The sequence below is a fragment of the Scomber japonicus genome, chromosome 16 (assembly GCF_027409825.1).
Source record: "Scomber japonicus isolate fScoJap1 chromosome 16, fScoJap1.pri, whole genome shotgun sequence".
In the NCBI taxonomy this organism is placed as follows: Eukaryota; Metazoa; Chordata; class Actinopteri; order Scombriformes; family Scombridae; genus Scomber; species Scomber japonicus.
This window is the reverse complement of record NC_070593.1, coordinates 17,397,018-17,420,280: the sequence shown is the minus strand read 5'-3', so window position 1 is coordinate 17,420,280 and position 23,263 is coordinate 17,397,018. Positions and strand designations below refer to the sequence as shown.

Sequence of the window (23,263 nt, the reverse complement as noted above, 5' to 3'; positions counted from 1 at the left end):
TGCTTGTTTTGATCATTTTCATTCTGTTGTCTAGTTTCTTATTCCCAACTTTGCTTTTGTTGCTTGCAGGCTCACAAGTAGATGATTATTTCTGTCTGTAATACCCTAATAGTCACGTTGCTGGTGATTAGCACAATTGCTTCTTCTGAGAATGACTCACAGAGTCTCTATTGTCAATCAAATGTCCACACCTTAAGTGAGAATGTAAGTATGCCAAGAACTTCTCAAACCTGAACTCAAAGTCTCAAATGTCACCCCTTTCAGTCTCTCACATGTCCAGTTGTTCTCACGCCTTGCTGATGAATGTGCCACTTCACTTTTGTCTGGTGGTCTCATCAACACTTTACTGCCTCTGTCTTGTTTTCACAAGAATATGTATGGCTGGAGGTGCCCTCACTGCCTTAGACCCCTTCATTGGTTCTATTGCCTCTGTAATTATGGCCTTCTGTTTGAACTGGTGTTCAGTTTCAAAGTGCAATAACATTCAACACAAAAACAAAAGGTAGTAGGGGGTCACTGGGTCCCATGAAGCTTTAACTCTTCCATGGTACAACAAGACACAACACTGATGTACTTTTTTCATTTGGAAGCAACACTGTCTCAGATTAAACCTTGGCATTTGTTGGTTCACTCATAGCTGCAAATATTTGTCCATTAATAGTACAGAGGAGTGATCTTCTTCAGCAGTTGTGCACAAGGATCAAGGTGGTTTAGGCCTTTAACTACAGGCCTAGGGGCAGGGCCTTAAAGCTGTGGGTATAATGAATGTTTACTGCTCTCTTGTGTCACTGTCTCTTTCCGCTTGCTTTCATCCACTGGGCATTGTCTGTGTAAAAGAGCACTACAGTCTTTTCTGTGTCTGTCTGACTCACCCTCCCGCACACACACACACACACACAAACACACACACAGAGGGTAGAGTTGTGGGGGTGGGGGGGATCAAAGGCTCTCTAGCACATACCACACTGATGGAGAGCAGATGCAGGGAGTGGGCTGCTTTGCTGAATTTGTGCTGGCGTAGTGTGAGTGCAAATCTATGTTTAGGAGGAGGAGTCAAATGTTACCAGGCAAGAAGCATGCATAGCAGAGGCCTACTGCAACCAGTGAAATTGCGCAATTGTGACTAACAGCACGAGCAATGATGACATAGGAAAGACAAAGCCTCTATTTCCTCACTGCTCTTTGGCAGGCCTCACACTCTATACTCCCTATGGAAGTCATGAGACTATCTGTAAGTGTCTGACACAGTGTATCCCCAAGCAAATTTATTGCTGGTTGTCTCCCACATGTCTAATCCTTTTCTTTTAAAATAACTAAGCGCCTGACATCTAAATATGTCAGTTTAAGAGATTAAACAATAAAATGTAATGTAAATAACATTTTATGCAGAGGAAACAGGACCTTTAAATACATTGCTGTGAATTGAGAATTAGCCACTTTACAGGAATGGCCTCCAGCTGCAGGATGTGAAAGGAGCTCTGTGTGATCCAGTTAACGATGAGTGATGTTATGTTGAAGATGCAGTGGCGCCTGTGTCTTCGCGTGTTTTCCATGAAGGTAAAAGCCAGTTCTCCAATCAGCTGACTGCAGCATGACAATGTGGGAGAATGTGAGGAATGTGCTGATCCCATGTTGCTTGCGCCCCTGACCTGACCCCCATACATCCAACACAACAGTACTGTTGTTGGAAAGGGACTTAAAACATGCAAAAGATGAGGGCAAGAGATTTCTGTGTAGATATGTCATGTTGGGTCCAGCCACACTGAACATTCCTTCAATAAACTAGACATCTGCAAGTGGTTAAGATACATTTAAATATTAAAGTAACACCCACAGGACATATTTCCTCCTTTCTTACATGTCCTGATGTACTACAAACTTACATTTTCACACACAGCATATACAAGTGACCACAACAGAGTGATGTTTCCAATATTACAGCTAAAGCAGCAGATGTCCTTTGTAAGCTTTAAATTATTTCAGCTACCACCAGCATACTCCATTTCACATCCTCTTAATGATGTAAATGTTTGTGTAAAACCTTATGCTGGTGCTGAGAATAGAATCTCCTGTCCCGAGAGATTATACAGTATGTTACCATCCCAGGAAAGTGGTCACACCCCAAATGTTCCATAATTGAGGCTGCAGACAGTGTCAGCCTCTCTCCAGTTATACTAAACACTTACCGACAATACCACCACTCCATGACAAACATGTTTATTGTGTACTGGGACTTCAGATAAATATTTTGCTTGGTAAAATATACCTGCTGGCAAAAGCTACATAACCAGTAGCTCTTTCTTGTGCACATTCCGGTTTTTATTCAAGGTTATGTCGCCCCACAGTGCCAAAGAGAAAGAAGTGCAGTGAAAAAAAAGAAGCAACACAGAAAGCTGGGCAGATTTATCAAGCATCCCTTTTATTAACATCACCTGTTACAAAAAGAACAAAATCTTCAGTGTTAATGAACTTAGCAACATTATAGCGAGTGTTGATTACAGATGATATGGGACACTTAATCCTAGAGTAGTTGCAGTAGGATTAAAAAACTCTACACTGCTGACCTGGCCCTCTCCTTCCACCGCCAGGGTCACAGACTCCCTTCTCTTTGGAGCTGCAGTACAGACTTAGGTACAATATGTCCACGCATCTCCATAGTTACAGTCACGTAGTGACCCATCTGATATGATGAGACCCCTTCTGATCTCCCTTCTCCCACCCTATACTGAGCCAAAGTATGCATGGAGCTATGTATTCATGAATGCACAATGATACACAGGAGGTGCTGGTTGGGAGGCAAACAGATCAACAACATGGTGTATTTCAGCAGGTCCTAACTGGTACATTTAAACAATACATATTTTTTTAAGTTAAGAAAAAAAGGATTGAAAACCCAAAAGTTTATTTAGTTGAGTTGGAAATTTGTATCACTGCCCTCTTGAGACAAGAAACAACAAAAACTACTGCAGTATTCAAAAGGATTTCATTGAAAAATACAGGTGTTCTAAACAGAGGAATGGTTGCCACGCAGTTTGAATTATGCTGAATGTCATTTTTAAGATTATAATAAAAATTAACTGGTGATGCTGCTGAAGAAGAGGAATGTGGTGGGGGTGGAGAAGTGTTTCTTTTGGTACAGTGTCTGGAGTGTTTTAGAATTAATGGTAACCTCTGCCTGCTCCCTTGTGGCCAACAGTGAGTCTGGGAGTGGTTGGCCGGTGCCTTGGCTAGAGTCAGTTTGAGGCTGCCTATGGCACAGGTGAGGTGACAGAGACTGGAAGGGAAGTGGCTGGGTGTGACAGTATGGTGTGATGGTGGTAGTGAAGAGACCGAAGGTCAAGGGTGGTCTTTGTAGTGCAGTCCAAGTGGCTGCGTGGGCGCCTGTCCTCCTCTCACTATACCTTGGGCAGATCTTTGTCAGCCTCCTGGAAGAAAGCACAAATGCAGATGGATCAGACTCCACAGTCAAATACAACAGCAGAGAAAAGGTAAACAGTACAGAAACTGATCATACCCCCTCCTGTCCCTTGGTGAGTTGCCGGCTGACACCTTGTAGCAGCTGCTGTAGTTCTCTGACTGTTTGGTTTAGTCCTGCAGTCATCTTCTCCTTTCTGTCAATCTCCTCCTGCCAGAGACAGAATAACAGGTTTACACCTCATAAATGCCACACATACTAAAACATACTGCACACATCCAACTGTTTTAACTCTCCCAACTCCCCAAGACTCTTACTCTCTGTGACGACAGACTGCTATTCTCTATCAGGCCATCTGCGTTGTCGGTCACTTGTGAGAGCTCTCCCTGGATCAGATCAAGAGACTGCTGGGCCTGGGTGGTTCAGGATTAGAAAGATCCATTTTTAACAGAGTGGCAACATAATGGACGCTTATCAGCAATACATATATGTGAGTCATTAGAGAATTCGTACCTTATACAGGTCACCAGCCACCCTTTGCCTCTCATTCTCTTCTGTCTCCAGCTTGGACAGAGTCACAGTGAGCTGGGTTTTCAGCTGGAATCAAAACACACAGTCAGCACATGTAAAACCAACAGCTTCGTAATAACACCAATGAGTCACATTTATAATTTGGTATGGCATGTTTAAAAAAAAAAAAAAAAAAAACTTTAAGTGCTCAACATTTGCACAGATTAAACTGCTTTTACTTGTCCTACTTAGCTCAAAAATAGCACAGCTACACAAAAAGAAAATAAAACAAATCAAGGGACTGTATTGTGACGAATTGAATCACTATATGGAAAGTCTATTTTGACATATTCCTGTATCCATATTTAAGCCTTATCAGATGTCCTAATACTACACTGAGGTTCGTGATGCTTTGAAACAGGATATGACAACTTTGGAACCCTCATCACCACTGCAGTCATTTTTCCCCACCTCTGTCTCAGAGATTGGAAGATAAACAGTATAATTACACTATTCACTTTACACAGCTTACATATTATGCAATATGCCGGCTGTATGCAGACTGACAACACTTGATGAAGACAACAGAAAGATCCCCAGTGTTACTAAGGCAAGGCAAGGCAAGACAAAGACAACAAGGCAGACGAACAAAAAGACAAGATTTATATTAAGCCTGAAGACAGAAAGGTGTGGCACTGACGTTAGAGAAACTGAGCATAGTTCTGCCCGCTGCCGAAGTCGACTAGTAAGCCATTGGTTAGACACCAGACCAAGAAAGAGTTAGTCTTGTAAGTATCACCGATTGTGAATGTGAGTCATCATTCGCAGCCTCTGACTCTTGATACACTTCAAAGTAACATTTATGTGTAAAATATGCTTTCCGGTACAAGTAATCATGTTTAGTGAGGTGATGAATGATGACCAACAGTTCTGCAGGAAGTAAAGAACCCCATTCTGTAGCAGTCAGTGTAGAGCCAGTGCTGAATGCAATGGGAAAAGATTTTAAAAAAGCAGCTCTAGCTAGGAGGGTGAGTAACGCTTACCAAATTCAGCTCCTCATTCTGTCTGATAGCCTCTGTATATGAGCCATCAAGTCTGGTCTGCAATTCAGTCAACAGATCTTTGAGCTGAAATTAAGTTTGAGATGCTGTGTTTAATGGGAGTCTGTGGGAGTCGATCCAGGTCAGCACGACTAAAACAGAATCTACGTAGCGATATCAGCTGATCAGACCAACACAGAGTGAATGGCCTCACTATTCCACCATCACCAAAGTCAGTCTAGTAGAAGTTAGTCCGGTGAGTGTACTTTCCGTTCAACAATATTCAAACGTTTGTGTTTTGTGGATTTTATAAGCCCCAAATAAAAAGCGTACAGGGTGTAACACAGAAAAAACAAAAAACAAAAAAAACAACCACACACACCATGAACATGAAAAGAACACACAACAGAGCTTCTCCTTTTGCCACAGAATGCTGTGAAATGACGATGAGGATCACAGGCAACTCTGGGTGAAGAAGCCCAGATTCTGCTCACCTCTCTGACCTCCGTCACATAGGTGGCACTCTCCCGCTCCGCTCTCTCCAACTCAGACTCCAAGTGCTGCTTTTCTCTTCTCAGCTACAAAAGGGTCAGAGAAACATTTGATTGAGACAAACACAAGTGAAAATGGCAGTGTGAAGTCCAAAAGAATGTAACTTTAAATGTGCTTTAAAAAGGACTGACATTTTCCAACTCTGCTCCATCAGTTAGTCTCTCAATCTCTTGCTCCAGAGCTGTGACTTTCTGGCTCATCTAAGGTAACAGAAAGAAGAATGGGTTCAATGGGTTCAATGAAAAGAACAAACTGTGCAATAATATATCTGGGTTTCATTTCTGGCTAAACCTGAACACATACCTCTTTCAGCTCTCCCTGCGATAGCTCCACCTTCACCCTCCAGCGAGACTCTTCCTGCTCCACGCTGTTCTGAAGGCGCTGCAGGATGCCCTCCTGTGGACACAACAGGAGTGACAGCTCAGTTTTTGCAAGATACATACAAGTGTGTCCAAACTTTTCAATGGCACTGTATATTCCATTGATCGTGTAACCATGACTATGAACACAAAAAAAATGTATCTCACCGTCTCTGCCAACACCTTCTTGTATGTCTCACAGTCTTTCTGTAGAATCCTTTGGGTTTCCTCTGCTTCCTTCAGCTTCTCAGCCAGTCCCTGGTAATAGAAAAGTATGTAGTGTTGGTGTTGTCTCAGTGTAAGGAATAATGTTCAACTGCAAATTCCTGATTTTTATTTACCTGTGAGTCCCCTGATGCAGGGGTGGATTGTGCAGCTGAGCTTTCAGCTACTGCTCTCTCAAAACTGTGGAGCCACTCCTGATGGTTCTAGTAGAAAGAGGAGGTGAAGAGAAAAGAGGCAGGAGTGAACATATGGGACAAGAAAGCTGTTGCCGAGTAAACACAGGGTGCATAGTTCAGTATTATTCATACCTGCTCATTGGGTAGAGGCACATGGGGCAGAAGTCTGTGCAGAACATCTCGACACTCAGCCTGATACGATGCCAGTGCCACCTGGTTCTCCTACAAGGTGATTTGAGGGAGCACATGGAGATGGAGGGGGGAAAAAAAGGGGGGGATTGAGCTCTCACTGTATAAATGATTTCATTGCAGCGAGGATGAGGTTCAGTAGTCATCTGATCAGATAAGACCACAACCTTTTTTCTTCTTCCTCACAATAGTCTCCATTATCTTGTTTTAAACCACGTCATCAAGTCATCCATCAGGCCGCTCTAGTCAATGACACAGGAGTGATTCTTTTAAGATCATCCTCAATTATACCTTAAGGGAATTAGGATAAACACTGTCTCACTCCCACTTCCAATTACCCTAAGCCTACATCATCTCCTCTCAACAGGCCACACCTACGGCAAGTCCCAGATTCAGAGCACCTCACACGCTTCATTTCAACTTATGAAATCTACAAACAAACAAAAAACAAAACAAAACACTTCAATCCGCCTTCCTGACATTTTAAAAACCATGAGTCTCTTTAATAAATAGAAAAGGTAGCTATCAGTCCTCCCACAATAGGCCAGCATTGTGCACTGTCACTCTGAGGCCTGAAGGGAGAACGTATGCCAAGCACTAGCCAGCTGGCACTCTTAACCACTATTCACATTAATGCACTTTGTCACAAGGCAGCTCTGACACAAGTGTAGAGTTGAATACAACCGGCGTGCGTTGACGGTACACAACAGCTGCCAAGGAACTCCCTGGCTGAGCCCTGAGAAGGTGCTTTCTACTGTACTCAGATGGCAGAAGAGCAGCTGCTGTGCTGATAGTTCAGCATGTACCCTTCCCTGCTGTAAGGGGGGGTGGGGAGGACGGCAAAAATATGCACACATCACTGCAACTGTTAATAGAACAGCTTAAGTCTACATGAAGGGACCTGCAGCTATATCAAATACAGGTTCTGCTTTACATGTTCTTCATATTGGGGAACAAAAACATTTCCGTAGTGATCACAGAGCATTGAGAAACAGGGACAATATTGCATGTTCAGTAACAGTTTTCAAACTTCCTTTGAGAATCAACTGTATTACAATCAAAGTGAGTTAAAATATTTTTTTGACTGATTATTTGGTGTTATTTGACAGTACGGTTGTCACAAAGCAGAATGAGGGGGGAAAAAAACATGCTAGAAATGAGTAACATGACAGAAAGACAGGAAGCTGCAAAACAATTACCATGAATCTCAATCTAATGACAACTAGTGACATAATTTCTAGATCACTGCACACTCATTTCCAAGCATCAGCCTGAGCTTTGGGCAGGAGAGAAAAAATGTCATATTTCTAATCTTCAAGGTAAAGTATATCCACTAAATAAACAAATAATTGTTGGGTTAATAAATTCTGAGATTCCCAGGAAGCGTAGCACAGTTTCACCAGCTCAACACACAGCCAATTGAAAACTTGAGGCCATACAACAGAGGGGAGGGGCGAGAGTCAGGTAAATGAGTATGCAGCTTACTTATGGATGATGGTGGAAAAAAAGAAATCTCATTGGATCAATTATGGCAAAACAACTGCATTTTGGGGGGATGCATCAGATTGGAACTAGAGTAGAGCAGACTGAGGTGGGGTGTCGAACCTTGACGGCTTTGCTGAGTTTCCCTTGAAGCATGGACTCGGTGGCTGACAGAGCTTCCATTGCACTCCAGTTTTTCTCCCGAAGCTCCTGTTTTGGTCAGTTCCAGAGAGATACTACTTTCAGTTCAGCCCCAGGGAAAATGCATTCAGTGACCCTCAAATACAGACTGATAAGAGTAACAGAACAAACCGGACAAATTTCTCATTTTAAAAATAACTGCACCCTGCTTTTCACCCATGCTCCAACCGCTAAAAATAAGTATGAACAAATAGCCTCAAGAGTCCCAGTCTCACGCCTCATGTGGGTAAAAGCAACATGCACAATACGCAAGATATATATATAGTAACAATGTTTTGTGATTACTTTCTATTCAAATTAAGGTAATGCTGTCCAGAACTGCATAGATATGAAAATGAAAAAAAATAAAATAAAAAAATAAAGTCCACATAAATATGCTTTTCAAATCAAATATGTCCCTCTAGAAAATAAAAAGGTAGGCGAGTTTCTAATGCTCTGAATCACCCACAAGCACAGACAAGCTTGCTGAAACACAATCGTGGCCAACAGCGAACATAACAAGAGTAGGCTGGAAGCCCTGTTATGCAACGCTCAGCTTAAGCAATCCAAATCAAAACAGACATCTGTACTGATGTGTATAATCATGATGCAAACAATGTTAGCTAAAGAAAGCTTTCTTTTTAGTTCAAAACAACAAATAATTGCGATTAACCAAAAAAAAAAGAAAAAAAGAAGAAGAAGAAAAGAACAAAAAAAAAAAACAAACAAGTGGAACTATGTGGTAGTGGACAACAGGAAATATGGATGTATGTAGTGTAACACCTGCACTGTGAGGGGAGTGTTTTGGGGTACCACACAAGGAGGGATGAGTTCTCGCAGGGCTAGACCAGAGCTGGTAGATGTATTTATTATATAATTCGGGTCATATCTGGAGGAAACCTACGTTGTTCTTCTTCCTATGAAGCTCCATGGAGTCCCTCAGCTCCGCCAGCTCACCCTGCAGATCTGAGACCTGCTTCTCTTTCTCTGACAACCTGATAGATGACAACAGAACCACCCAATATGAACATCATTATCTTCATCATACATAGTAAAGGCTCCTTTAAAATGAACAAAAGTATGTGACAAATATAAAGAGTGATGCTTTAGCATGCAACTTTACTCACGCTGTAAGAAGTTCTGGGCTTGGCACTGCTGTGTGGGACTGAGGAGGGGAAAATTACCTTATTACTTGATACTGAATGAGAACTTTATCCCCTATACCCCTTATGAGAGACACAAATACATAACATTTTTTTAAAAAAGAAGAAAAAAGAGAACATGAATACGTCTGATTGTCATTAACAATTCCTGAGTCAAGAGATCCACCCCCTGCAGCTTCATTTGTTCTCTCGTGGTAAAATGACCATCCTCACCTGTTGAAGTACCTGCTCCATTTTCTCACTCAGCTCCTTTGTCTTTTCCTCCAACTCAGCCTGCAGCATCTGGATCTCCTGGTCCTTCGCTGCTACCCTGCAGGTCAGATGTACCCTTATTAGCCTGGTTTGTAAAGGGCTACACAGAGAGACTGCATTGTGATAACTCGGAAGGTTAACTTACTGAGCCTGGAGGTCTTGGAGCTGGGTACCAGAACTGGTCAGGTCTTCTTGCATCTCCTTCTGTCTCAGCTGCTCCATCTCTGCCTGCAGGGCGGCCAACTGCTGCTCCAGAGCCTGGAAGACAAAAACTGCTTCAGACAAGAGCTCAAACTAGGACAATGGGACGCCATTTCCAGTCTCCTGAAACCTGTATACAAACTATTTCATTAATAAAGAGGAAACAAAGAAATTAACATCATATCATTAAAGCCCACACCTCAATTGTCTTCTCTCTGGATGTGCTGATGTCTTGTGCTGCCTGTAGACTCTCCTCCATTGATTTTAGCGTCACATCTTTCTCTTGGATCCTATAAAAGTACAATGAAATGCTCATTACACATGACAAGACATGTGTTAAGTCTATAAAACTAAAAGATCTACTGATATATGTTTATAATAATATGCATCTATAGTATATAAGACTGGCATGGCATCAGTTCTGTTCCCAAATGAGCTAGCTTTTTCTTTCACTCGTGTTGGTAGAGCTGATGGGTATTGAATCTTAGAGGGCTATGTCTATACTCAGCATATGGGGTTACAAAACATAACTAACAGTCTATAAAATATAGACCTCCATCTTCACTCTCTGGGATAAGTGAAACTGGATGTAGTCAATGTCCCACTGGACCACCAGAGTCCACAAGCATTAACACAGACCTGTTTACAAGCACCATGAGCACAGTGCACAATAAAGATACAATTACATAAGCTGTAACATGGCTCTCTCTCCTGTTCCTGGCCCTGTGTGAATGGTCAGAGTGAAAGCAAGACACATCATTCACGCAACACACCTGCTACTGTGAGAGAGCAGGGATGATAATTACTCACTATCCCATGTCCGAAATGCAAGCAGAGCAGGAACATGGAGGCAAATTAACTCGCTAATACACAATGATGCGAGTAGAGGAGGATACCACATGGCACTCACAGGAGCGCACAGCGAACACACGCAGCGAACACACACAGTAAACTTAAGTTGGGAGAGCAGGCAGGGATGGTCATTACGCACTGTGGCCACACTAGAGACTTGTACAAGTAAGTGAAAAGAGAGCTTGAGTATATGACAGCTTGCAGTGAATATAATGGCTCTCCACCAAGATGACTGTAAGTGCATAACGTGCCCAGAGCTGACAGTGTGTCGTTGGATGCCAAGGACGTTCCACACGGAGTTAGAGAAAACTATCACGCAAATAGAAGCGTATAAAAAGGACACAGTGAAGCCCGTGATGCAACTGCACAAATGTCTGCCACTGAGATTCCTCTGAGGAGAGCTGTGGAGGAGGACAAAACCCTTGTAGAGGTTGCATGAATACCCAGCGGGGGTCTTCCCCTGCTGCGACACATGCATGGTGTTACAGCTTCACAGAGCCAGTGGGCCAAGCGCTGTTTCATCAGGGGCTTACCCTGAGAATGTTCTCTGTAATGCACAAGCAGCTGCTATGACTGAGGCCTGATCTGTGTGTCACATAATGAGACAACACATGTACTGGGCAAAGGCAGTGTGATGTTTCCTCTCCCTCATTCCTACAACAATGAGGAAAGAACCCTTTTAGAGAATTAACTCTTTAACGAAAAGCGCTGGTTATGACTTTGGGCATGAATGTGGGATTCGGCCTCTGAGTGAGCTCCCATCATCTCGGATAATGAGGCAAGAAGAAGAGCACACATAGATCACTTACTTTTTTGCGCAAGTCATGGCTAAGAAGTGCCGTCTTTAAGGACTGTAGTTTGAGAGGGACTTGTGACCTAGTGGTTCAAAAGAGGGTTTTCCCAAGCGCATAACACCAGGGGTAATCTTGCTGCCGTGCCGAGGAGTGCATGACAGGTCACCGGCTTCTGACTCCTTGTAAGAAGCGCTTAACCAGCTGAGGCGCAAAGAAAAATCTCTCTCCATAGCCCTTATGGCACGAATTAAATGGCTGCAGCATATGTTTAACATTAGATAGAGCCATGGGAAATTAACACAAGATACCTTCATGTAGGGTCTGTGCCCCTCTCCATACGCCAGTGCTGAAAAAGCAGACCATTTTGCTGTGTAAGATACAAACTTAATCTTTCTAACTGCTCCCATTCAGGGGCAAAACCCAAATCCAGCTGTTAGAGCGCATCTGTACTTCATGGAGGTTGCCACGGTTCCCCCAACAGCAGCTGTATCGTTGTCAGTAAAAACATGGATTTATGCAGAACGTAAAGGAGAGCTCTGGCCCATGGCTGGGGAGAGAAGGCATCCACGCCCAGAGGAGGAACGTCTCATGCTCTCATAGAAAACTACAGCATTTTCTTATGTGGCTAACAAATCCACTCCTGCTCCCCCAAACCTGTGCCATAATGCTCAAAAGTCTGGGATTCAAGCTGCATTCGTTTTGAGATGGATGTCCCTGTGACACCAGATCTGCAGCTCTGTTCTGTCTGCCTGGGATATACTGCTCTGATGAGGAGATTTGTGTGAGCCCACAGCAGGAGGCTTCTGGTAATTTTCAGTAGCCAAACTGAGGTAACACCACACTGGTCATTTGTCTAAGTTGCTACTGTCTTGTTATCTGTCTTCATCACCATGTTTGTCTTTCAACAGTCGAGCAAGTGTTTCAGCACTGTGGACAGCTCCAGGTAGTTTACGTGGCCACATTTCTTCCACAACTTGAGACTGACACATTCCTTCTAAAGAGAGATGCGTCCGTGTACACTGATATGTGTAAACACACCTCACATCTAGTGAACTTATACTGGGAAAGGCAGCAGGGGTGCTCGTTACACACTCCGACTGTCCCAAAACTCATACATACAAATAAGTTAGAAGAGGGCTTGAGTATATAACATGCATATAGCGCCTTATACATATGACTGTGTGAGGATAATATGCCCAGAGGTGACAGTACGACACAGCTCGCCCGAGAGGAGTCCTGGTCAAAAGAACATGAGGGGTTTTCCAAATAGGTCAGGTCTCAGAGAGAAAGGGACAGTTATCATGTCCCTTTTGGATGCAGGGTTTCTTCAACTGCAAAGCTAACTTTTTCGTGAAGGGACTGTTTGCAAAAGTTTGTCTGTCACAGGCAGGCCTGCACTATAGGGGCACATGGCCCTGGAGTGAATGCCAGCCTGGCATGTCCGGTATCGAGGCATGTCTTGCAGCAAGCGTGGAGGTAATTCGTGATGTGACCAGCTTGGCAGGAAAGACAGAAACACTGACTTTGCGGGCATAATGATAAGTATGAGTCATATTTTCTTTCAGTCTTATACACTGTAGACGCTGACCTGAGGGGTAATTGTGAAGGACACAATGGCGCAAAAAAAAAAAAATTTTAAAAATCATGACTGTACGTTAATCCAATAGTGACAGCTCTTAGACAGTGAAACCTATACATAATAGAATTAAAGTTAGCCATTTCCATCTAACTATGTGTTTATGTTGACCACGAACACGATTCCTAAAAGACAAAGTCAATTAAACTGATCTTACTTGCTCTGGAGTTCTTCTACTATTGACTCTGATGATGCCTGTGATTAGGGGAGAAATTGCAACACAAATGAATACAAAATGAGGTGAAAAAAACAAACAAAACCATAACTGATATTTATTACAGATTTTAGACCAGCTCACCTGTTCTGCCATCTTTATATTCATGGTCTCCATTTCTTGCTTCAATGTCACGTTCTCTTCTCTTGCAGCCTGCATCAGGGAAAGAAATTAATGACTTTTTCCCCCCATTAGTGAAAGTGATTACAAGGCAGACAGTGAAATGCAGAGTCACTTGAGGTGTGCTGATGTCAGTCAAATGTGGATGTGTGTGTGGGTGTGTGAGGCTCTGCTACCATCAGCTATCTTTTTCTAGAACCAAAGAAAAACAGACACCTTGAGCTTCTCTTCTTTGTTGGCCACCTCGATCAGCCCCTTCTCCAGCAGGCCCTCTATGGTTTTCATGTTCTCCTCTTTCTCCTGGACACTGAATAGGAAGAAATGTTTAATAAAAAGGTAATTCACTGACTGATTATGGATTATTATTAACAGTATAGATGGAATAACAAGCCTAACTATTCACTTTTCCACACACCTTTGCTGGATCTGGTCCAAAGCAAGCTGGGAGGCAGTCTGCGTGGGGAGAATTGAAGGCACATAGAAAGAAAGGTTGTGTGTCAAACAGAAGAACACAAACTCACAGAAGCTTATTTCATTTGGAAAAACAGTCAAGTTGCAAAGCTGACCTGATCAGAAATCTGTGCCTGCAGATTCTGAATCTCTGCCTTCAGCGACATGTTCTCATTGTGCAAGGCCTGACAGAAACAGGAAAGAGAGTTGGATGAAGACCAGTTAGCATCTGAAATGTGCACCGACATGTTCTCTTTCCTACAGTGTGGTGTACATTGTCTTCAGCCGTTGGGCACAATGAGAGGCCTATAACAAATTCCTGCTGACTAATGAACCAATGCAATGTTAGCATAAGAAGAAGCTGTAGATGATGTAGTGCTTATACCTGCATGTTAGTTTCTCTAGTGGCCCCACTACTCCTCTCAGCATTCAGAGAATCCTCCAGACTCTTCCTCTGCAACTCTTTCTCAGACAGCCTGGATAGACCAGGGAAGAGTTGGGAGAACACACAAATCAGCACTGAAAATTATATCAGTAAATAAAAATCACTGTTTGAAATTTTTTTTTGTCCTTCCTTACAGCTTTTGTAGCTCCTCAATGTGAGAGACATGGGTGACCTTAATGAGAAAAACAATATCTAATTAACAAATATATTCTCACAGATATGTGGGTACATTAAACACCAACTAAGCTTAAGTTTGTGAGGTTGACCCATATACCTGTGAGGAGATCTGGACCTGTAGGCTTTCATTCTGGACTTGCAGTGTCTCATTCTGGACCTGAAGACCTTTGTTTTCATTCAGAAGTTCCTGTTAAAAGCAGAATATATTAGTGAGTACTAAGAATGTGTGCTGCACTGCATCTAGATGTGGAAATACTTAAGTGTACTATGAAACTATCAATATAACTGTATTCTGTCACAGTACAATTCAGCTCAATCTGATCCAATTCCATATAATCGCATTCAATAAAAGTACAACCTGTGTCTTTTTTCGCCATCTATAGGGTTGATGTTGTATACAACAAGACAAATAGATAGAAACAAGACAAATACGAACTGACTCATGATGCTGTGGTGCCTCACCTGAGCCCGGGCTTGCAGAGCATCGTCAGGCATACTGTGCTGGGACGCCACCTGAAGCTCCATCACTCTTTGTTCAAGCCGCTCCTTGGAGACCATGGCTTCAGTCAGGCTGTTATGTAGATTCTGGATCTCCTTGTTCTTGTTGTTCATCTCCGTCTCCGCTGCCAGCAGCTGGCTGTGGATCTCTGCACCCACACATGAACAATTCTGAATGTCACCTGAATCAACTATTTAAAAAGGATCACATTATAAGTGTCATATCATGTTTAATCACCTTGCTTAGAGGCCTGAAGTTTCTCTCTCTCAGCATTGACGTTGTGGAGGAAGTTTTGCAGTTCTTCCCAGCGTCGCTTAGCATCTTGTAGTTGGGCCTGAGAATTGAAAAATACATCCAACTTGGTTAACATCTTTCACCCTTACTTTATATTGGAATTATAAAAATGTTAGTATGGGTGGGGAATTAAGAGAAAATTGATTATCTACGCCTGGTAGCGTGGGAGGCACATTATATCTGGTGTACTTTTGTCATTTTGATCTATCCAAATGGATGGATCAAAATGATAAAACTTTTGAAACAGTTCTTTGTATTTTTTTCTCGACTATGCAATAAAAAAAAAAAAAAAAACGTTTTCTGTCATAAAAACTTGAATTTTTGATGTGGCTCTGAGGTTCTTTGCCGAGGCCTGCTTATGTCAAGCCAGCAACTGAAATTTCAATCTTTGATCATGGCCAATGCAAAAAAAAAAAAAGACAGGAAAGATTTATGTGGGTGTCTAGCAGGAGAGTGTTGTTTATACAAACAGCACAAAGCCTCCACATTCCAGCTTCCAAAGTCAACACGGTCCTCCCGACCTAGGTTCTATTTCCCCACACCCCTCCCCAGGACATCCACTATAACCTCCTCCCATTTCCCTAGTAAAGCTGCCCCACCCACCAACCAGATTTGAAGCTGTGCGGCATGCCTAGGTTTTGTACAGCTCAGTTAATTTTTGTCTCAGCTAGGGAAGCTGAAGCCCAGGCTAAACAAACACAATGTGCATCTGGATTAACGCACCTCCAGCTGGGACACGTTCTGCTTGTAGCTGACCTCCAGCGACTTCCTCTGGTGCTCCTCCTGCTGCAGCTTGCTGTTGTTGTCTGCCAGCTCTTTCATCAGACCGGCGTACTCTGAACGCAGCTTGTTCAGCTCTGCTGAATTCCTGTCGAGTAACGTACATACATAAGCACAAATTATTTTTTTTTATAGAGAGAAGCTGTTGACAAACCAAACTGCAAATAGGCTTTACAGGGATTTTCACATTGTGTAACTGCATAATGTGAGCAACACTGGATCATGTTAAGGTAGAAAGTGCAAAGACTATGACCTGAAATTCTAATATGAACTGGATGACTGTTTTACCAAGCTGAGCAGACAAGACATGTATGAAACTCTACACTGGATGATTAGTTATTCTTATCTCCTGCAGTGCTGCACTCACTTGCTTTCCATCTGGTTGGTGGCAGAGCTGACTGCGTCCCTCAGGATGCCGTTCTCCTGCTGCAGTCGAGTGATCTGGCTCTCCAGCTGCTCCCTCACCTGCTGGAACTACACATGAATTGTGGGAATTAGTCTTGATCGCCATAAAGCATTGAGATGAATGCAAATGGAAACTAAAACAGGGTTTTTAAAATATTTATGAATTGTATTTGATGAATGTTTTCTGATACAATACAACTATACTGATGATAAAGCAATGTAATTGGAAAGAAATGCATACTATTTTCACCTTTATCTGCATGCTCTGGATCTCCTGGTAGCTGCCTTGTGCTTTGGCTTGCATGCTTCCCATTTCTTTCTCCATGGCTGCAACTTGCTCTCTCATCACAGCTTCCACCCGGCCAGTCTTTTGCTTCTCAACCTGAAGTTCCTGAAGTAAAGAGGCAAAGCAAAGCATAAGAAGCCTGTCAGGAATGTATAATTATCAATATCATGTCATTCATTAGGTCAGGCATGGCAATCTGGACCTGGCCAAGCTGTTTCACTTTGTCCTTGGCAATGGAGGCCTCCTCTTGCAGAGTTACTAGGAGTCGCTCTCGTTCCTGGGTAGCTGGGTCTGGTCTGGCTGCAGACTAGTTGTGAGAGACATGAGATGATACAAATATTGTATAATCAACCTAAAATTCTGGGTCTCTTGCCAAATGCAAATTACACCTAATTGACATTTTTCACTTATTCATCTCTCACTTTGTGCCAAGCATCCAAGGCACTAGGGCTCTTCTCTCGGAGGAGAGCAATCACACTGACAGCCTCTGCCTCTGACAGAGCCAGGCTGGACAGACCAGACAGCAGCTCCTTCAGCTTCACCTCCGTGTTCTCTGTCAAAAACACACAACATTGGGAGATGCAATTAAGCAGGTTATTTTATAAATAATATTATTAAGGCTTCTAAAAACTTGGGTCTTTTCTCACCCTTGTCCGTCTCATTCTTCTGTTTCTTTCCACTCCCTTTGGATGGTATATCATCATTATTGGCTGCTTGGTGGTTGGCAGAAGCTGCTGAGTCAGCCATAACATGGGATTCATCTACTGGATTTGAGGAAAAACTGGTTAATTACAAGGTGGCAAGTTCAGGATTCAGTTTCAGCACTGTCAATAGGTTCAGATATAGTTTCACGTGTGTGATCAAAGCATCATCACTACCAGGCTCGGTCTTCTGCTTCTTGGCATGGTTCTTCTTCTTGCCGCTGGTGGCGCTTGGAGCTGCGCCATCCAGAACTTTGGTTTCAGCCACAATAGGAGCTTCCTTCTTGACTGGTGCTGGAGCTTGCTCTGCTTTAACCTCTGGCTGCTGGTCATCCACTAAATAGAGACAGCCAGGGGGAAAATATTGTCTGTGAGAGGATATTCAATCATCATTTAAGCCATTTCAACAATTTCCTAGACTCTTGGATACTCACTGGGCTCAGTTTTTTGTTTCTTCTTGTTTCTCTTCCCAGAGGTCTGGGGAGGTGTCTGAGCCTGAGCAGGAGCCGAGGCAGCCTGGACCTGGATCTGGACTTCAAGCTGGGGAGGGGGTGGGCTGGACTGTTTGCTAGCAGCTAGAGGGACTTCTGTCTTACGGCTGACTGGCTTTGAGCCGTTCACTTCTGGCTCCTCAGAAGGGGAAGTTATAGCTGCAGCAGTGGCAGCAGTGGCAGCGGCGGCCGCCGCAGCAGCAGCGGCAGCCTTGGCTGCCTTCTTCTCCTTCTTCTTTCTCTCCCTCAGACCAGCAGGAGCCTCCGTTGACACTGAAACAGGCACATAGGGAGTTGGTGTTGGTGGAGCAGGAGCTGGTGAAGCCACTGGTTCGGGTTCCTCCTCAATCTCCAAAGCGGAACTGTTGGCACCATCAGCTAAATCGAAGTCCCTCAGGTCCTCTTCAGACTCTCCTCCACCTCCGCCGCCACCACCTCCTCCACTAGCACTCTCCTTCTTCTTGCTCTTCTTTTTGTCATTCTTCTTACGGGTGTCTGGCTTGGACGGCGGTAGCTTGAGGTCGCGTTTCTGCCGGGCCAGCACCTCATCATAGGAGGTTTCTTTCATGAAGAGCCAGAAGAAGAGGAACATGAGGGCGATGACCAGGGAAGGGGCCAGGATGAGCAAATACTGAGAGTCGTAGATATCCACCGCCATTCTGCAGAAAAGGAGGAAGACATGAGGGGAAGAAAAAAAGGTGTTTAGTTATGATTATGATAACAGATTTCTACCAACAAAGACAACAAAATTGTCAAAACCCACTCAATTCCAGTGATCTCAAGAATATAACAGCCTTGGTTGAGTTCCTCAGAGAATATTAATGGGCAACCACTGCTACAAGCCAGGAGAGCTAGTCTGTGATGTGTGAAGTGGTATGAGTATGATATATGGGGGAGTGGAGGTGTTAGTACATCAATAGTGCTGAGAGGGTATGTGTGAGAGGGCTGTCACACCATGTCCTCTCTTAGTGATATTATCCAATTAGACAACACTAAACCAGCAACACTTCTTAGCATTTTCCTTACCTTTACTTATGTTCCTGGCGAGGATTATGAAAGCCAGATAAGAAAACAATAGAAGAGAATAATGACTTCACTCACATTGGCTTATAAAGGAGACAAACTAGGTTAAGAACATCAGAGAGACAACTAGGCTAAAGAGAAGATGGCTCACTGGCTCATTTAGTCGGTTTCCTCCTTCAGCCCTCACAGGGACAACATGGTGATATTCTTAACTCATATCAGGGTGGATTTGCAGGAGGCAAAAATACACCCATGTGCAAGTGTCACCCAGTGAGGTCTGCTGCAGCTGCAGTTTGGCCCCTGCTTGCTTATAGCAAAAAAGGCATTACAGGGAAGGTTTACAGAGTCAAGAGGTCCTGAGAGTAAATCGGTTTTATATCTGCCAAAGATATTCTCATGAACTATTGGTTGTCTCCTCAAGCCTATGTAGTGAGAATGAATTGGGGTGGAATAAATGTGAATAAAGCTGTAATAATTTGAATCTTATAGCTTTTAAAGCCATTATAAAACAGGTTTAAACACTAGTGCTGTCTGGGGATTTGTCATTTCTCAGGATAAACAATATTGAGGAAATGCCTGCATGATGGCTATTAAGACATAGGCTCATATGTGACATAGCAACAGTTACTCACATATTTTATACATATGTGCATCATCAATGAATGCAGATTTTTCAGCCAAGCAATGTTCCAACAATGCCAACAATTTCAAACAAACACCATGCTGCTCGGTGAAAAATATTTCATCTTCATGCCAGCTGTTGGGGTACGCAGGGAGTGTGCAGTGCCAACGTTTCTGATCAAAAAAATGGAAAACCTTCTCAAACATTATCGCATCTGGGCTGCATCACTTTTTGGACTCAGGATCTCACTCAGGAAAATGTGTCTTGCAAACTAACACACAACAAGGCCTTGTGCAAACTTGTGTGCTTATTACAAAAATAAAAAAAACAGTGTTTCGAAAATGGAGACAAGTTGACCTGAGGTGACGACAGCAGAATCATGATGTCAACAATGCGGTACAGACCTGAGGTGCTGCACAATCCATCCTATACCAAAGATCTGTGGCGGTAATGTAGCGTGGGAGTCAGTGTCGTAGGCCAGGCCTCTTTAGACTTTGGATTAAGCAGATTAATGATAATACATTTAAGAATAACTTCCACTGCAGACCTTCCTGAGGACTGACAAGCTTAGGCCTATAGTGTAATGTTGACTCTGTTTCACACCCACCTCAAAAACCTTCATTATGTCACACACACACACACGTCTCATATTTGACTTCTTAATCTAAACAAATAATTTACTGTTGAACCGCCAAGTGTTTACTTTAAACATAAATTACAACAAACCTCTAATTATATAATAAAGAACTTTTAAAAACTGTTTTCAACATTGTTTTTCGATCTTTGACTCTGACTAAACACATCTGACAGGTTTTTCCTCACAGTGGATTGGTACATTCAGTACCTATCCACTTCAATTCCTTGCATGTGTATGTATGGCATGTGTGTCAAAGAGCACACATTCCTCCACACTCGATAGGCTACAGCTGGAGGCAAATTCATAACAATATATGTTAACTGTGAGCAGAGAAATGGCTGTTGGTTTAGAACACACTGTGCAACCAACAGGGTTAACAATCCATACCATAATTTAAAAATAACCCCAAAACATTAGCCTGTACTTGAGATTTTTTTCATTCCCTGCTCACCTGTGTAGATAAATATAGTCTCTCTATAATCTCTGACCTCATTAGCAGATGAGTCATTCATTTTGGACAGCATGATGTTAGCACAGAATCCATGAACTCAGGCTACTGGGTAGCATCTAATGGTCAAAGCCTTTCTGTGGCCTGGAGGATATTATTGTCAAAAACTTCAACATGAACTGTATAAGCACAGTACTGTACATACACAGCATGGGTGAAGTAAGGAACAAGGTTTAGATTGAGATACAACTCACTTTCAATAGCTACCAAATCAGGAAATGTTTTTTTTTTTTTTAAATGTCACATCAATTGTATGTTCCAGGAAACTCCCATGTCCAGAACCAATTGAAGCTGCAAAATAACTCTTAAAGCAACATTGCCTCTTGGCATGTAAAGTGAGGGTGGAGTAAGTGGTGTGAAAGTTTGAGGCCTGCTTGTTTTCTTTCAGTCCAACACTTCAGAGTTGAAGGTGCATGAGTCTCCTTGCGCAGCCTGAGCCTTGTCCCAGCATCAAAATGAGCCCAGAGGACAAAGCCCTCTCGGGCCGTTGGCTCCCCGGAATCTAGCCTCTTGGCTGGCCGGCCCTCCTGATTTGGCAGGCGTTGAGACAGAGGAACTCCTGATGACTATCGGGCCCAAAAAGCGATGCAGATAGTTCTTGAAAACCAGGCCAAGCGGCACACACTACACATAATATCTTTAAGATGGTAACCATTTACTGAACAGCATATTTGTGGTCCAGGAGAGCACAGAAACATCAAGGTACTTAAGTGCACAATTCCTCTCAGAGGTATTATGCACAGACCACAAGTGCAATTTACAACATGAAAATCGAACACAAATCAAACTGCTACTATTTATTACATATTATATACTATTTTTTTGGCATATTTGCGATCATTTTACAACCCTTATCCACTAATGACTAATCTTTTATTTGTTAAGTTTCAATAATCACAGGTAATTAAAACACTAGTTTAGAGTGATAGGTGGGACAACTGAGCAGTAAGGAAGACAAACTGATATATCACCGTTATCAGTATTCTGGTAATAAACTAAACTACAAGTGGCAAAGTACAAAGTGAGTTTGTAGTGGAAAACATTAACACATGAGTGACGGTAATAGTCAGAAATAGTCTTCCTGGTAAAGATGCAACAAGGAACTTAAGGGCAGTACTATTGAATTGTGTGGAACTGAAGACACCCATGATAAGCAGATACACCTTAAGTTAATAAGCCGGAGGTGTCAGATAGGAGATGTCTACAAGATGGTTATGCTAACGACATAAGGGTAGAGAGGAGAAGTGGACTCTGCGCCGAAGTTTCACAAAGTGGAGACAAGTAGTCCGTGAAGGATTTCCAGTAATCTCCAGAAAAGTACTTAAATTAAGAGTTTATTTTGGATTAAAATCAATTTAACAGACTATACAGATCTGGGCGTAACTAGTACATAGTGTAACAGCCATTCATAGCCATGTCTTAAGCTCAATCATCCCCTTAATGTACATGTAAGTTTAACACCCATGCCGTTAATTTCAATACCAGAAATAAGTCTCAACATCTCGACTTGTCCTTAAGACAGGATGATGTCCACAAAGCCACCTGACCGTTCAACAAGGGCAGATCACAAAGGCAGAGTACCAAATGTCCCAGCATGCTAAGTCATGTGTAATCGCCGGCCTTGTAACATTACAGACTAGTGAATCAAGACACGTAATGGCAGCTGTTCTTAAAGCAATACCAATGCCGGTTACGGATGCATAAAAAGACCAGAACTGATCTCATCTTGTAAGCTAAGATGTCCTAGTGTGCTCCTGAATCACACGTTATAATCAAACGAGCTGTGAAAGCGATAGAGGAGGCACACATGTGCACGGCAGGCACGACAGGCTCCCTCCTCCTCCACCATGACTAACAGTGGAGGCTCATCCCTTCTGGCCTGGACATTGCTACAAGTAGTTGCTGTAATAGTTGAGTCCTTGTAGGAAAAGGAGCTCGTCGCACCTCGATGAATGAGCTAGCTAACATCACGTTAAACGATAGTCAACTAACGTGAGCCGGCCAATCCAATTATTAGTACAGAGGAAGTCTTTAACGACAGAAGTGACCAGGAAAAACGCGTTCAGCGACACCCAAGTTTGTTTCTCCTTTCAAAGACAGGAGGAGGCGTGGATACTGCCCCCACGGGCCTCGTCTGGCTGGTGTCCCAGCCCCCGTCTCTCCTGAAATATCTGACCCGGTCTGCTGCTCCTTTCTTCCGTTTCAGTCCTGAGGGCCGTTCCCAGGCCCCGAGTAAAGAGCTTAGCAGCGCTAACACCGGGATAAGCGCCTATTAAACACGAAATTCACGTTATATCGAAAGAAACGTGTGTAAAACACTTACATGTAGCTTCAAATTCAGTTCCCTTAGATCGTATTGAAATGGCGTTGCTCTGCGTTGACTCAGGCAGACTCCTGACTTCCCAGGTTAGCTCCAGCCTGGCTTTCTTCTGCGCTATCCGGACCGTCACACTATCTGCCGTTTCTGGTTCGCGGGGGCGGGTCATAGTGAGGCTGCTGGGGGATGCTTGATTTGTGACTCGGAGCACACCAAGCGGTGTCGCTGTTACATTAAGGCGCAATCATTTAACCCCGTCCTTTCGAGA

At 43.1% G+C, this 23,263-nt stretch overlaps 1 protein-coding gene across 4 annotated transcripts; it reads right to left on the bottom strand.

The window, feature by feature from the left end:
- Window positions 1-2,398: 2,398 nt before the first annotated feature.
- Window positions 2,399-23,139, bottom strand: ktn1 (kinectin 1). Of its 4 annotated transcripts, none has more exons than XM_053336295.1 (36): window positions 23,002-23,139; window positions 17,832-18,547; window positions 17,575-17,733; window positions 17,344-17,460; window positions 17,119-17,249; window positions 16,899-17,003; window positions 16,661-16,801; window positions 16,373-16,479; window positions 15,949-16,093; window positions 15,169-15,265; window positions 14,895-15,079; window positions 14,530-14,619; window positions 14,390-14,427; window positions 14,196-14,286; window positions 13,927-13,995; window positions 13,776-13,813; window positions 13,577-13,667; window positions 13,325-13,393; window positions 13,184-13,221; window positions 9,944-10,034; window positions 9,689-9,801; window positions 9,505-9,601; window positions 9,256-9,293; window positions 9,033-9,123; window positions 8,072-8,158; window positions 6,410-6,499; window positions 6,218-6,304; window positions 6,045-6,134; window positions 5,821-5,913; window positions 5,649-5,717; window positions 5,460-5,543; window positions 4,969-5,052; window positions 3,929-4,012; window positions 3,733-3,828; window positions 3,515-3,625; window positions 2,399-3,425 (listed from the first exon to the last, which is right to left on the bottom strand). In XM_053336295.1, exons 2-36 carry the CDS (start codon window positions 18,544-18,546, stop codon window positions 3,396-3,398), a joined length of 3,861 nt encoding a protein of 1,286 aa, XP_053192270.1. In that variant the 5' UTR covers window position 18,547; window positions 23,002-23,139; the 3' UTR covers window positions 2,399-3,395. The 4 variants fall into 4 exon arrangements, with proteins under 4 accessions (XP_053192270.1, XP_053192271.1, XP_053192272.1 ...); XM_053336296.1 differs by having other exon boundaries at window positions 17,344-17,457; XM_053336297.1 differs by lacking the exon at window positions 4,969-5,052.
- Between the last annotated feature and the right edge of the window lie 124 nt (window positions 23,140-23,263).

Excerpts from the sequence above, each read along its gene's own strand:
- ktn1 (XM_053336295.1), bottom strand. The coding sequence starts at position 18,546 with ATGGCGGTGGATATCTACGACTCTCAGTATTTGCTCATCCTGGCCCCT. Across the intron at positions 8,159-9,032 it reads TTCATAGGAAGAAGAACAAC|GAGCTTCGGGAGAAAAACTG; the intron begins GTAGGTTTCCTC and ends TGACCAAAACAG. Across the intron at positions 6,305-6,409 it reads TGCCTCTACCCAATGAGCAG|AACCATCAGGAGTGGCTCCA; the intron begins GTATGAATAATA and ends TCTTTCTACTAG.